This window comes from Lutjanus erythropterus, chromosome 13 (assembly GCF_056507025.1).
Source record: "Lutjanus erythropterus isolate fLutEry1 chromosome 13, fLutEry1.hap2, whole genome shotgun sequence".
In the NCBI taxonomy this organism is placed as follows: Eukaryota; Metazoa; Chordata; class Actinopteri; order Lutjaniformes; family Lutjanidae; genus Lutjanus; species Lutjanus erythropterus.
In genome coordinates, this window is record NC_139329.1 from 38,215,016 (window position 1) to 38,231,280 (window position 16,265).

The following is a 16,265-nucleotide window of genomic DNA, read 5'->3' on the forward strand; positions in this document are numbered from 1 at the left end:
ATCTACCCCCCCCCCACCGGTCCGCGGTAAATTTGTCAAGCGTTGACCGGTCCGCGGTTACAAAAAGGTTGGGGACCACTGCTGCAAAGGACCCTTTTTTGCATGCACTTTACTTTATCTACCATTTATATGAACAGTGTCATTTCTGGCACCCCGAACTGTAACAAATGTTTTTCTGCCGTCGACACGGTTTTATATTTCACCAGCTCTTCTCTCTCTATCTGACCACTGAAAATTTACATGCCGCTTTTGAAACAGTTCAGGTTCGCTTGTTCTCAATACTGGACAGACAAAATGTACGCTGATCTGTAAATACTTAAGACTCTATCCGGATAACAGACTCACTTTCATCACACACTTTCAGCTGCATCTCTCGTTCACACTGAATTTGAAAAAAGTGGGTTCAAATACTCGAAAATGGAATAAGCCCTAGAAAAATATACAGATATATTCTCTTATTTTATTTGAACGTTTGAAAATCTACATTTAAGAAAAAGTAAGGAGGTTGGCCCTTTAGCCTTAGTAGCAAGGAGCTGGAGCTTCTAAAATATATTTTCCGAGCATAATTGAAAAGTAAAAATCAAAAACACCCTTCAAAAAAGTGTTTTATACAACTTGGATTAACTGATAAAGGCAGGTATTAGTTTCAGAAAATTCAGAAAATAAAGATTAATTTAAGTAAATAAAATTCCTTCTTCACATGTTCTTGCTGTGTAAAAGATTATTGATCAGGTTAATATACTGGTTCATTTTCTCTGAGTTCCCTTGAGAAAGACTGATGAAAGTCAACTCAAAGTTAAACATGACCAGGATCACGTGTCGCCAGCACGCCAACCGGGAGCCGTTCAGTGTCAAGGACTGAAATAGAGGCAGAGGCCTCCGAGTGAGTGACAGGAGCAGCTGGGGGTCTCGACCAGGAGAGTTGTAACTGTGGGCAGTGAAGGGATGGTGGAGGAGGAGGAGGGATAGAAACAGACTCACGCTGTGCCTGAAGTGCGAGGTGTACAGTTCCGGGTGGTTCTCGTACTCCATGGGGTCGTAAATGCCGTCGCTCTTCCTCATCAGGTGGTGATGTCGGCTCAGGACGGTGGCGTACACTTTGGTCAGATCTTACAAGAAAATGACAACGTACTGTAAATGATCACAAATGTACTTACTGTGAGTGTGAGAAACATGAGCCAGATCAACCCAGATGTTCTCCTCAGGCAGGTTCTGTAGAGCTCTGACCATCAAAATATACTGTTTTAACAGTTTCTACATTTATGTTTGATGGTTTATTTCCATGTGTTGCTCCCACTGCTCCCTACCTGCCGTTTACTGTAGTTAACATGATTTCTTACCTCCTATTTCAGAGACGTCCTTCAACTCGTGCGGCTCAACATATTCAACAGGAAGTTCGTTGAGGATGTCTTGGGCTCCCTGCAGGACGAAGAGAGGAGCGTGATGAACTTTATTCATTTCTGAGGCCACTGGGCGTTAAGATGTGCATGTTTTTTTTGTTTTCAGTTTAATCTCATTGTACCTTGGAGACGTTGCCGGTTCCAGTGAAACAAAACGTCACAGGGCCGATAGATTTGGGCATGAGCCCCATGGAAATCTCATACCCACAATCCCTCACTGCCTGGATGGCCTGGCTGACATTCCTGTAGTTATGAGCCATACCGATGTGCTGTGAACAGCAGAGAGACGGGAGGCGATCAGGTAAGAGTCACAGAGGGAGCAGTTTTCCTGTCAGAATTGGTTTTTGGATCACATTTCTTTATGTGGAATGTTCTCTCACCATGAAGGGAGTGTGGTGGCCGAGAGCCAGGAAGCGCAGCCCGAGTCCATGCAAAATGTTTATCATTCCTGCAAAAGAAACAAAAGAAATAACAAAGACACTTTTACCTGCAGCCTACTTTATCACAGCATCTGTGGATTCATGCAGATATCATCTTTAACATTTCACTTCTACAGCTTTCTTTCATTAGAAACATTTAGTTTTTCAAAAAGTTATTCAAGTTCATTTAAAGTTAGTAAGAGGAACTGTCATTTTGTGTTGATTTTGGACAGAAGCAGTAGTGTTTCTACCAAATCTACTAAAAGTTCAAAGTCCCTGTACAAATTCTTTTTTGATTTGAGGTCAGGGCTGACGGTCTGAATTTTTTTTGCCCGAGGTGACAAAGCCACATATTCCTGTGGGATGGCAGTTTACTGTGACTCCCTTAATAACTTCATTTTACTGAACTCGACTGAAGCATACTTTCATAAGTGTAGCGTAACTTCTTTAAGGACCAGCGCAGTACGTCAGTGTGTGCAGCGTGCAATGAGGCAGAGCGAGTAGCAGACGAGTGGAGCAGAAACTTAAACTTTGCAGCAAGCTGTCAATCTGGCAGTAAACGTACGGTTCAGGTTACGGTGTGTCAGTTAATAAACGCCGCAGCTTCTCAACACCAAGAAACGTCTCATCTGTTGTTTCTCAACTGCTGGAAAAGTGAGATCAAAGAAAGATGTTTCCTTAAGTCTGTAAAATATGATGTGTAGGCCAGGCCATCTCTGCAGCACCAGTATATTCAATTTAAAATGGTATTTTGACACATATTTTGCTTTTAACAAATATTGCACCTCATGCAAATTGCAGCAGAATGTATTGTGGTTTCAATTAATTGTTACGCTCTTGTTTAGAGAGTGGATCATTTTAGACTCCTCCCTGAAATGGGAAGACAATTTAATCCTCATCCAGAAAAAAAACCTATAATGAGATTATGATGTTGTTCATCAGAGGTTGCAGCAGGTCGGTAAAAGAAACATACATTATTCTCTCAACCGTTTGGTGTGGCAGTTCTACAGGCCACAAGAAAAACCTGCTGGAATGAGTCATGCACACACCTTAAAAGTAACTGGCTGTAATTTACCCTCCATCTCTGAATTCTAGCACATCTGCATTCAACAGAAAGGCTGTAAATGTTTTATAATCTCTTCTCACCACACCAGTAACACATACCCTGAAGAAATCCTACCACACCTTAGTGTGTCACTGGTTGTATGAACACACACACGAGCTTGAACTTATCTTTTAAGGCAGTGGTCCCCAACCCCCGGGCCGCGGACCGGTACCGGTCCGTGGATCAATTGGTACCGGGCCGCACAAGAAATAATTAATTATTTCTGTTTTATTTATTATCTGAGTCTGAACGATCTTTTATTTTGAAAAATCTTTTATTTTGAAAAATGACCGGATTCTCTCGGTTGTATCTCGGTCACTTGAGCGCGAAAATTTGACAGCCTACGACTGTCAAGAAAAAGAAAGCTTTTAACAGACAATATCAGGAGTCCTACTTGAAATATGGATTTATTGTGACAGGTGATTCCAACACACCAATCCCGCTCTGCATAATATGCGGCGACCGGCTCTTTAATGAGGCAATGAAGCTTTCATAACTGTTTCGCCACTTAGAGACCAAGCACCCTGGATTAAAAGACAAGCCGCCGGAGTATTTTGAAAGAAAAAAACATGAACACGAAGGACAGAAGAAATTACTGAGGGCCACCACATCAGTAAGTGAGAATCTACTGAGAGCATCATACTTAGTGGCTAATCGTATTGCTAAGGCTAAAAAGCCATTCACTGTTGGTGAAGAATTGATCTTGCCCTCCACTAGAGACACTTGTCGTGAACTTGTAGGAGAGGCTGCTGTTAAAAAGATAGCACAGGTGCCTCTGTCGGCGCACTGAGGTAGCCGAAGACATTGAGACACAATTGCAGAAAAACAAGCTCAGGGCTCCCATTGATTTAGCGTTATGGTGAGTTAAAATTTTCATGCACTTTATATTCGTTTTTGTGGTGTATCTGCATCTTATTTTGAAGGCATGTAAACGTTACCATAGCAACCACAATCAGAGAGCGCTAGGGCAGTGGTCGCCAACAGAGGGAGGTGAGGGAGAGGAGAGGAGGAGAGCTTGTGAGTCTGGAGCATGCATGCAGAAGCCTTATCTGACGGGTCACACTGGCAACTTTATTTCAGCTGTTGAAAAATAACATTCATGGAGTGTTTAATAATAATAATAAAAGTGGTGTGTAGGTATATTTAGATAGAGAAACAAATGTGGAATTGCTGGTTCTTGTCATTTATTTATTTTTCCACGTGAGTTTTTTTTATTATTATTATTTATTTAATGGGCAGAGAGGATGTTACCAGAGACTTTATTCACTTTATTGTTATGTTCTAACAATCTACCCCCCCCCCCACCGGTCCGCTGTAAATTTGTCAAGCGTTGACCGGTCCGCGGTTACAAAAAGGTTGGGGACCACTGCTGTAAATGTTTTATAATCTCTTCTCACCACACCAGCAACACATACCCTGAAGAAATCCTACCACACCTTAGTGTGTCACTGGTTGTATGAACACACACACGAGCTTGAACTTATCCTTTAAGGACATGGGCCATGTGGTGTCATGAATTGTGAATTTAACTGGTATGATTTTTATGGACATTTCTTGTATGTACAGTGTGATTTTATGTTTACTGCTGCTGAGCACAACAAAACAAATTCCAAACCTGTACGGCAACAATATGGCAATAAATGTATGAATCTTGAATCTAAACAGGCTCATGAATCTGTTTCCTTTTTCCTAACTGTGTTCTGTTGTAGTCTGTTTGTTTGTGTTGTCTGTTAATTGTATTAATTGTTAATTATATATATTTATGCATTTTGTTTTGTTTTGTTGTTGTATTTTGGTGTTCAAACTGCGCTCTCGACATCACGGTAAATGAGGTCACTCCCTCAGTGATTCCTCGAGATTAAATAAAGGTTGAATGAAACCTGCATTATTTACATCATCTACCGATCTTGTTCTTCCCTGATGAACAGCGGTGCATTTCTGCGTTTCCTGGTGCGTTACAGCTGCCAGTTATCAGTGGAAAAGAGTGAAGCCTTCAACAGAAATGTGTATCTTATGACCAGTACACATCCAGCTCCCCAGCTGTGTACACATGTGCACGTGCCACAATACCACAAGATACAATAAAAAAAAAAAAAAAAAAAAAAAAAAAAAAACACTGACCCACTGATAAATGTTGTATTTATGTACTGTATTAGGATTATATCATGGAGGGGATGCATGTATTTATTTGTCCAGCCCTACAGACCAATGGCAGCCCTCAGAAATATTTTGTTCGGCTTCTGAACAGACAATGAATTTTATTCTAATCATTTCATTTCAAACAAAAACAAACATCTGTCGGTCGGTAATGACAGCTTGTAGAAACCTACTTGTTGCATGGCAACTAGACACATCTCTTATTATTATTACATTACTATAGTGATGACTACAGACACAGAGACATCAAAGCCATGTGCATTTTTAAAATAACTTAACCCTGATTCCACCTCTTCTTTCTTTTTTGCCGATCTGAAAAACGATCCGATCCGTCACTCAATCGTATGCTGGCTCCCTAAACTTGTCATGTGGGGCTTTGACGTCCATAGACCAAATATTTTTAGGCACATGTTTGCTGTGATTTGGTTAGAACTTTCCTTCTCATCAAAGAAAGAAGAATAATTGATATTGATTCAGGAATTAGTTGTCAGGTCGGACTCAACAGCTTCAGCTCTGACCGACTAAATGATGAACGTCCAGTTGACTCAGAAATGTCTGAACATAAACCATCTACCATCAGGTATTTCACAGCTACGTTTCATTTTCTTCTACAGTTGTTATTGTGAAGGGAAGTCTTCATACCTGCGACACCGGCCCACTGACCGAACGCCACGATCCGGAAGCCGTTAGCATCAACCATCTTCTCATAGTCGATCAGACGAACCTCCTGAGAAAACAAAATTCATTTCATTTCAGTTTTAGAAGATTTTTTTTTGAAGAAAAAACAAATGCACAGTGATATGAAAGGGCAGACAGAAAGGTCTCTAAATATCAGAGTTATCAAATTCTGCAGCATCAGCTCGAATCCAGAGGACAAAACTGCTCTGGTGTATGACTGTGGATTCATTTCAGTTCACTTTACATCAGCGTCACCTCAGTATTATTAAGGACAAGACAGGATTTCTGACATTTTAAAAAACAAACAACTATTAATCCATTAATCGAGAATATAATCCACCGATTAATGGACTGGTAACGTTAATATCTACACACCATTATGTAACAACTGACTGCATTTTTCAGATGAGTTTATTGAAATATTTCTCTAAGAAGAGAAATGGAACGCCTGCCCCCGCTGCTGAAAAAAGTCCTAGAGGAAACACTGCATTCTGATGTATTTTGAGCTTGCCACAAGGTCGAGCACCTTTTCTGGGGAAAAAACCCTGAAAACTACATCACAACTACGTAGCAAAAAATGAAAACAGTGGGAGCTGGTGGGAGCAGGAAAAGAAAAAAAATAAAACAGTCCTACGTAGGGCTTTAGCTCAGCATACAGAGATGCCACCAAAACCTTGTAAAGAAAAACTTCACTATAAAGACTAAAGACACTAAAGACTTCTGATGAAAATAAATGTATAAAATGCAGAGGGATTATTTCAAGAATGTTTCCATCTACGTCAGTGGTCCCCAACCTTTTTGTAACCGCGGACCGGTCAACGCTTGACAAATTTACCACGGACCGGTGGGGGGGTAGATTGTTAGAACATAACAATAAAGTGAATAAAGTCTCTGGTAACATCCTCTCTGCCCATTAAATAAATAATAATAATAAAAAAAACTCACGTGGAAAAATAAATAAATGACAAGAACCAGCAATTCCACATTTGTTTCTCTATCTAAATATACCTACACACCACTTTTATTATTATTATTAAACACTCCATGAATGTTATTTTTCAACAGCTGAAATAAAGTTGCCAGTGTGACCCGTCAGATAAGGCTTCTGCATGCATGCTCCAGACTCACAAGCTCTCCTCCTCTCCTCTCCCTCACCTCCCTCTGTTGGCGACCACTGCCCTAGCGCTCTCTGATTGTGGTTGCTATGGTAACGTTTACATGCCTTCAAAATAAGATGCAGATACACCATAAAAACGAATATAAAGTGCATGAAAATTTTAACTCACCATAACGCTAAATCAATGGGAGCCCTGAGCTTGTTTTTCTGCAATTGTGTCTCAATGTCTTCGGCTACCTCAGTGCGCCGACAGAGGCACCTGTGCTATCTTTTTAACAGCAGCCTCTCCTACAAGTTCACGACAAGTGTCTCTAGTGGAGGGCAAGATCAATTCTTCACCAACAGTGAATGGCTTTTTAGCCTTAGCAATACGATTAGCCACTAAGTATGATGCTCTCAGTAGATTCTCACTTACTGATGTGGTGGCCCTCAGTAATTTCTTCTGTCCTTCGTGTTCATGTTTTTTTCTTTCAAAATACTCCGGCGGCTTGTCTTTTAATCCAGGGTGCTTGGTCTCTAAGTGGCGAAACAGTTTTGAAAGCTTCATTGCCTCATTAAAGAGCCGGTCGCCGCATATTATGCAGAGCGGGATTGGTGTGTTGGAATCACCTGTCACAATAAATAAATATTTCAAGTAGGACTCCTGATATTGTCTGTTAAAAGCTTTCTTTTTCTTGAAAGTCGTAGGCTGTCAAATTTTCGCGCTCAAGTGACCGAGATACAACCGAGAGAATCCGGTCATTTTTCAAAATAAAAGATTTTTCAAAATAAAAGATCGTTCAGACTCAGATAATAAATAAAACAGAAATAATTAATTATTTCTTGTGCGGCCCGGTACCAATTGATCCACGGACCGGTACCGGTCCGCGGCCCGGGGGTTGGGGACCACTGATCTACGTGATCGGTATTGACTGAAGTAGAATAAAAGGTATGTAGTGAAGTTGTCTACTGACAGAGCCACCACTTTAATGGTTCTGATACTGGTATTGGTAGTTTTTAAACAATATGCAGCCCAAGTCTCCATCAGCCTCTCCGTCCCTCAGAGGCTGTCTGACATGTGCTGGACGTCGCTTTCAAAAGCAACACTGACCACAACTCACATCCCTAGTTTTGCAGTGAGCACAATTTTGACATATTAATCTCTGATTAAGCAACTGCTGCAGTTTATTCAATCAACACCAGTCATGTCTTCACACGCGTTCATATGACATCCATGAGCAACAGCGAGCCGCTGTGGCTCGTTACACACTGGTGTTGACTCAGGCTGCCTTTCTGCTGCGAGGCGGCTCCTGAAAGCCCCGCCTCTCTACAGAGAGTTTACAGAAGAGTTTGAAGAGAAGAAAAAAAGCTGTTTTATGAAGGCAATCAGTGATTTTACCGCCCAGTCAGAGAGGAAAGAATGAAGGGGGAAGAGAAAATATGTCTGTGACATATTGGAAAGGTGTAGACAATAAAACTAGGGCTGCAACTAATGATTATTCTCATAGTTAAGTAATCGGTCGATTATTTTCTTGATTAATCAGTGAATAGTTGTTTGGTCTAAAATGTCAGAAAATGTTGATTGGTGTTTCCCAAAGTCTCAGACTCATAATTTCAGGGGAACACGCTGCATTTAAGTTTTTGAGTTTGGAGCCCAACTCAAATTCTTAAGTTAAGAAAAAGTTTTACCAACTACCAATCTTTTGTTGAGACAACTTACTTTTCTTCTTTAGATAAACTTAAATCTTAAACTTAAATCTTAAATAAAGTGTTTCAAATTTATGTTTCCAATTAATATCAGGTTCAAAGCTCACACACACAGCCCTATAGATTCAAGTTTATCTAAAGAAGAAAAGTAAATCATCTATACTTAAGGTTAGAGGTCTGCGAAAGTTTTAAAAGTTTAATTGAAAAGACGAAAAGTTTTCATTACATTGACTTGAAACCTTTTGTGAAAGTGATTCCTATATTCTCCAACTGTAAAGGCAGGTATCCTATACACCGAATTTAAGAAAAGTTTTCCTATTTTGTCAACTAAAAGTGCGTCATAGCCTGTGATTATAGCTCGGTGCCTTTTCCTCTAAATTTAGGCGGTGATTAGTCTTTTTGAGTCTCTGTGAAGAAAAATCTTCAGGGAAAAGAAAGAATTAAATAGTTGAGGCTCCAGACATGTTTCTTTTTTGGCCTTTTTTGGCTCTTTTGTTCATGAACGTTGCTGAACTCTGGTCTAGTTTGAACAAGATGTTACCGTTTCAACTGAGATGTCAACCATTGCACTACAGGATATTTGAATTATTTAAACTTTTTCAGTTCACACTTGCTGCCACATCATGCTGCTTCTTGACCCTTTGTTACTGTTTAAGCAGTTTGTTTACAGACACTACTGACCTGCAGCATGCATGAGGATTTATGGTAAACAATGCATGTAAACACGTTCTCCGATTACGCACAAAACCTGGTTTCTCTGAGGAACCTGGTTACTTATGTGCACCTAACTCAAGGACAAATTTTAGTTGTCCACATGAACAACATGTCAGACAGTGGTCTAACAGCTGCAGCGCTCACCTTGGTCAGCAGGTCGTCCAGAAGGGCCATGTTGGCCTCCTGAGCCTTGATGGTGTGGGAGAAGAAGGCGTACGTCTTCTTGGGAATGACCTTCTCCTCCGGCATCCTCTTCACCCCGACTATCAGAGACGCCTCCGAAATGTCCTCCTGAATGACGGCTCCCGCCCTCACATAGTACTGGAAACAAGAAAAGGCTGAATTATAGAGCTGAAAGACGCACTCACGCTTCTGATGGCCTTACGATTCTTACGGTTTTTGATTTTTCTTTAACAAAAACTGAGATAAGATAAAACTTTATCGATCCCCTGGGAGAAATTCGCAGCGCAGCATAGGACAGATAAATAACTATTTAAATGAAATAAATACAATTAAATTTAATTGAAAAGCAGTACACTATATATAAATTACAATACTTTTGACTATTATTAAGTATGTGTGCAAAAGAAAGTTAGAAATCCACTACTGCAACTCCGACATTATGATGTGAACATAAGTAATATACATGGATCATGAATACAATTTACATGTATACATGCATAAATATATTGTGTCGTGTGTAATATATGTGCAGGACTGTACACATACTTTACAGTAACAATTAGAGTTGGAAGAGGAAATTTAAAAATGTATTCCGATAAAAAGCCAAGTGCAAGTAATGTAACTTGATTACTATCTGTTACTTTTGGTTAATCTCAATACCAAATATGATGAAATTGTTTAGCCCACTATAATGCTTTGTGTTCATTAAAGTTAATTAATTGCTCGTCCAGCTGTTCCACCATTCGTTATGAGTGAATGCATGTTTAGATTGTTGGTGGTAATTATGAATATTTAAAGTAGAAGTATAACAGGTTACAATGGATTTTGGTCGAGCTAACATTAGCAGCTAGCTTGTGTAGCTAATGTCAGCAGTCGAACATGAACCGTTGTTCAGAGAAGCTAACATTAACAGTTGGTCTATGTGGCTAATTTTAGCAGTTGGTTTGTTTAGTTAATGTTAGTGGTCCAACTTTAGTGGTTGTTCTGTGTCGCTAACAGTAGTTAGCAGTTTGTGTGTGGCTAATGTTAGCTGTTGTTGTGGTCTTAAAACTCATGAGGATTAGGCAAATTAGTCTAGAAAGTCAGCAGTTTTTTGTTAATTTCTGCATGTCTATACAACAACATATAAAGCGACAGACAAGACGCCTGGACTTTGTCAACAAATGATTTCTTCTGTAACACGGAGCCCAATAAACAAACTGGTTTTCTGCTGCAGATTTTTTTAGAAATGGTGAATGAAATAAAATGCTGCAAGCACTCAACCAATCAGAAATGTCCAGCACTGCAAGTTTTAACCCCCAAAGTTCCTGTAGTTTTGGAAAGTATGACCCTGGCAGGGAAGGTTCCTGTGGTGGAAGCGTGGAGATTTAAACAGGGCTGAAATTAAAGCTGCAATGATTAATCAGTTATTAATCCCATTGTTAAATTAATCACCAATCAGTTTGGGTGACATATTAAGAAAAAAAGTCTAAAATCTCTGACTTCAGCTTCTGAAACCAAATTAGTCTCTTTTTAAATTGTTGGGTGACTCACCTTCTCATGGATGGCTCTGCGGTTGGACGGCTGCACCAGGACTTTAACGCCAGCGTTGGTGAGCTCTTTGACGTGGCGCGGGGCCAGTGGCGCCCTCCTCTCCCAGGGGTTGATGTCCTCCCTGCGGATGGCCATGACGGCCCTGTGGTGCTCATAGCGCCGCTGGCCCGTGAGGCAGCTGTGCGTCCTCTTACCTTGGTGTCTGAGGAGTCTGAACATGACTGCACCGCCCTGCTCACGACAAAGACACACTGCTGACAAACAACATCATCACAGACGCTGGCTTGTGACAGTCAGACAGGAAGTGACACAATCTGTCCTGTACCACCATGCAATCACGCAAAGCTCACTAATACTGGAAAAAAAAAACACACACAGATATGCGCGTGCCATGTACTTTATGCGTTTGGCCCTCTGGTAGACCAATTTAACAGCCAAGGCAAAGCTGGGAGAGAGCTGCCAACTAACAGGTGGTTTAGTCAGACCAGAGTTACTAGATGACACAGAACTGCAGTAGGGTTACAACACCCTGCATGCGTCCCATTCCCAGTCTTTATGCTAAGCTACGCTAACCAAGTGTATGTCACATTTAGAATACTTTCTCCACTTTACCTTGTTTACACCACCTTCACCAGTTCTCCTGCTGCTTTTCCAAACAGCCGGCATGCCAACTACTACTGCTGTAGATAATACACCGACTATGAATAAGTGCTTCATACAACCACACCTCAAAAAGCCCAAACTGTCCCTTTAAGTGTACAGACAGGAGACTGGTATCAATCTTCTCATCTGATTCTTGTCAATAATGTGAATACGTGTTTTTCCCCCAAACTGGTGAACTATTCTTTTAAGGGTCCTTTGACCGCTCAGGTTCAGCTTGCAAGCCCTTGAAGGGTCTCGATACACAGGTTGGGACACACTGGTGGTACATTAAAATGACCCCAGTGTTTGTGAAGCAGTCTAACCAAACGTAAGTCACTAAATCAGAGATCTATAACGTGAATATTTAGCATCAAACATACTTTCTGTGCTCATTAAAGTACTGCAGGATTGATATATAAGAACAATATGAAACCCGTTAACTACAACAAGTTAACAGTTATTACAGACGTGATCAGTGATCATTATAAAGTCAGTATTATTGAATGCTGCAGACACAGAATTAAAATCTGCAAAAATATGACTGGAGTTTGGTGTAGATTTTAGCTCGTAGCTTCTGTGTGGTTTTAGCCTACACTGCAGCCACATGGGTCAATTCCGGGTCCTGGTCAACCCTACTGACGCTACAGTACAACTTACACACATCGATTAGCGATGATATCCATACTCAGATCGATAACAGGCTGCAGGTAAAGAAGCTGCCGGGTCGAACTCACCTTTCTGACCGGTTTGTGCTCACCACGCCGGCTCCTGACGAGGAAATATGACGACGGTTTACCGACGACACCGGAGAGTCACACAGAGGTGAGACGAGTACCAACTCCCCTCCGAAGCGACGTATTTTATACACCTACAGGGTACACTAATCCACTTCCGCCCAGGACTTCAAAGTAAAAGTCGAAAATTCTAGTCGGTTTCTGATTGGCTTCCTGTACTGCAAAGGTGGTTTATGTTTTAATTTGATTTTAAAATTTGTAATTATAACCATTGTTGATTTTTCTATTTTTTCTTTACTTATGACTTCATTTTATTCTATTTCGTGTTTGTATGTATGCATGTACTTATGTATAAATAAATAAATAAATAGTATATTTATACCATTCTCACTTCTTCCCTCATAAGTCTAAATTTAATTTAATTATCTGAATTCTAATATTAATGGTCACAACTGACATTTTGAATCTCTGGTTTAGTGAGTTAAGTAGGACTAATGTGACATCTTCACACAATCCAAAGTTACTTACTTTACTCACATACTTCCAAAGAGTAAAGAAACCAGCAAATATTCATATTTAGGACACTGAAATAAGAGAATTTATACAATATATAAATGCATTATATTTAAATAGCTCTTGATTAATTTAGTAACCGATTTGCAATTGATTAATTGTAGCAGCTCTAGAACTGATTGCTGTGCAGATTACCAAGACATTTTAACTAATGGATCAGGCTTATAGAAGTTTAAAGTGAATGTTGAACACTGCAGAAATTAACAAAATATGTTATAGACAAACAGCATTTAAAAAAATAACAAAAGAAAGAAAGAAAAATGTGGAAAACTGATTGTAGCCTACAATGTTATATATATAATTCACAATAAATTACAAAGTAAAAACGCAAAAGGAACATATATTGTAAGAAAGACCATGCAGTATAAATATATGTAAACATATGTACCATTATGTTTTTTAATGAGGCAATTACAAGATGTACCAACGTACAGTACAGGCAGTGCTACTGTGAAACTAGTTGTTGTTCTTAACAACTGATGGAAATTCTTACAGGTAGAATTTTGTCTTTTATTCTGAAGGTAAAACCACTTGTTTCCGGTTTTAGGCTGGCAAGCTGTGCCGGCAGCCGCGGGGCAACTTTGTGCGTGTAGTGGATGGAATTTCTCCCTAGGTGACTTTGTTTTTTTTTACAGCGCACTCCATACGGGCGGCGTCGGTGCCGTACGAGTCTCTACGTCAAGACTAATACTTCACAAACGTACACGAGCTTGTCTGGATTATTTATACTCAAGCGAGAGGGAGTGGGGGATAGTTTGATAAATTACAAGTGGTGCGTTTATGTGACCACCCATATGAGCTGTCGAAAAGTTAAAAGCAAGCGCTCGTCTGCCGCCACCCTTCCTGGAGGACCTGTCCGCGAGCGGTGCTGCTCTGCACGCGCTGTCTCTGATGATCCCCGCCAAGTGTTTATAAATCTGAACAGCAGACTACTAAAGTCTCTCCACCAATCAGAGGGCAGAGCTGAGGAACGGCCTCCCGCTCAGCCTGTCGCACAGTGATGACCGAAGTAAACGAAAACAGTGGAAATAGATTTACCTTCAATTTAGATTTCTTTGGAAAGATTTGTTGTTTAGATTCACTTTATAAAACATGAAATTATGCACTTATTAATAACCTCCTGGTATTTTGTATTATTCAATCATAAATCAATATTCACAGGTGAGAAGTCAGACTTTCCTGAGCTAATTACAAAGGCTAACAACAAAGAATATATATAAAATAAAAAATAAGTTAATTTGTCATTTAATAATTATTCATCACAGCATGTTTGTGTACACAAGTTATATAGTTATATTGTTTAATTAAGAGATTTTATTTGGATAAGTTTGTCACTCTGCTTTTGTAAAATCCAGAAGTTGATGGATTTATTCAAAATTATAGCCACATTTTATACTAATTAATGAACCCTAGCAATTCCTCTTTCCTCCGCTTCAGTCAGGCATACTGGAATTAAAAACTATTATTCTCTAGGCTGTATTAGAGGCATTTCCAATCCTGGTGTTGGTATCAGAACAACCCTACCACATATTGTATTTACATTTTCATTAAATATCTGTATATGAAAAACTTTCTGCCAGGATAAGAAAAAACATTTTAAAAGAGGCATAAAGTAGGTCAAAACTATAAGACTGATCAATAAAAAGTAAAAAAATTATTGCAGTGTCTCATAATTTTGCAAAATATTAACTCATTATGATTTATTATCACATAGTTATTATGAATTTGAAAACATAATGGCTCCTTATGCTATAATTTTGAATGAAATGGTTGTACATTTGATTTAGTTTTGCTTAATTTGACATAAAATGTAAAACAATTTCAGTTGTCATGTTGTAATGTTAATCTCAAAAGCCATTTAATCCAGCAACATTCTGACTCTGTATCTCAAAGTACAGCTGGGTATGACATCGAAAGTCATCGAAAGTCATAGCACGCCTGTATGACTATGTGACAATGCAAACTTGATTATTGCATTTTCTTTTTTACAAAAAAACCCACATGCATATGTGGAAAATTATAATGCTATTGTGGAATTACATTTTCATTGTCAACTTGAATATTATCATTTTAATAAAGTCCCCTATAGGCTTCCATACATACTCATACCTAATTTGTTTGATATTTGATTTTCCTTACAAAAATAAGTAGTATGTTGCCATATGCTTTTATAAACCATTCTGCATTTATAAATAAAGTTGTTTTTTTTTTTAATAAAAGCTCTCAGTGTGCCTGTGTTTATGAAATATCCTTCTGCTGTATCTGTGCCACACAGCAGAGACTTACAGTATTCAAACTTCAGCTTTTAACTTAATTAAAGTAAAAACTAAATAGTTATTTTAGACTGAAAAATAACTCTTCAAATACAGATCTCCAGTGTATAAATAAAAAATGTATATATTTATATTTTTACTTTTATCAGGCTAATATGCAGTCAACATGTCTTGTCTAAATGTATAGTGTAGTGAAATATTTTAAAAATGTTTTGAAAAGTGATCACACACATTTGATTTTATTTATTATTTTTCCTCATTAAGCGTCTGGAGCAGGAGGCCCAAAAAGAAACTAACCTTCACCGTGACAAGAAACTTTTTTTTTTTTATAACAGTGGTACAATTTAAAATAAATATCATAAAACACTTCTTTTTACAATAATCCTGAGATTGAAATCAAACATAACAACAGACAGAACGGAGAAGAGCTTCAGATGGATTGTTTTCCTCCGTCAGTCGGGACCAGAGATGGAGAGGTGAAGCTTTGAGTACGAAGAAGTTTTCCTTTAGTTTCTTACAATCTGCTGTACTCCAGCAGATTGTAAGAAATCACATCAACAGTGAAGGAATCATAATCATTTTTATTAAAGTACTGAAGGTTACAGACGAGTGTTCGAGCCTGGTTTATCACAACATGGATCTTATTATCATAGTTTTGACCATAATTTCTACTTTCTACAAAAGGGAAGTCTGGTGGGATGCATATCCGAAATGTTGGTAAAAATCTGTCCGTGCAAAGGAAAACGTGTGCACACGACTACAGTTAGAAGAGGAGGAAGCTGAAGCAAGGAGAGACTTATGGATGTTAATAATGAATAACTGCGGGAATCACTGTAATAACTTTTTTAGGTTTGTTTCCAACCTGGATTGTGTTTCTTGACTCATCAAACCTCTTTGTAGTTTTATCACTGTGTTCCTGGGTCTCAAATGTTATTATGAGTGACAGAAATGATGGGCAAAACTACAAACTGAGAAACAAGTTGTGATAAAGGCTGCAAATCCTTCACTCTTTTCTCAAGTTCCCCGAGTTCAATGCTTGGGTCTGGTAATG

The 16,265-nt window shown here is 39.0% G+C and overlaps 1 protein-coding gene across 1 annotated transcript in view; it reads right to left on the bottom strand.

Annotated features, from left to right (window-relative positions):
• The window catches only part of aass (aminoadipate-semialdehyde synthase), a 36,066-nt gene extending 24,691 nt beyond the window's left edge, over positions 1 to 11,375 (bottom strand). The window contains exons 1-7 of the mRNA XM_084733733.1: positions 10,993 to 11,375; positions 9,421 to 9,597; positions 5,724 to 5,808; positions 1,781 to 1,848; positions 1,523 to 1,669; positions 1,341 to 1,419; positions 982 to 1,109 (exon numbers count right to left, since the gene is read on the bottom strand). Coding sequence (XP_084589859.1) covers positions 982 to 1,109; positions 1,341 to 1,419; positions 1,523 to 1,669; positions 1,781 to 1,848; positions 5,724 to 5,808; positions 9,421 to 9,597; positions 10,993 to 11,211 — 903 coding nt within the window. The 5' untranslated portion in view covers positions 11,212 to 11,375. The remainder of the gene's footprint in view (positions 1 to 981; positions 1,110 to 1,340; positions 1,420 to 1,522; positions 1,670 to 1,780; positions 1,849 to 5,723; positions 5,809 to 9,420; positions 9,598 to 10,992) is intronic.
• Between the last annotated feature and the right edge of the window lie 4,890 nt (positions 11,376 to 16,265).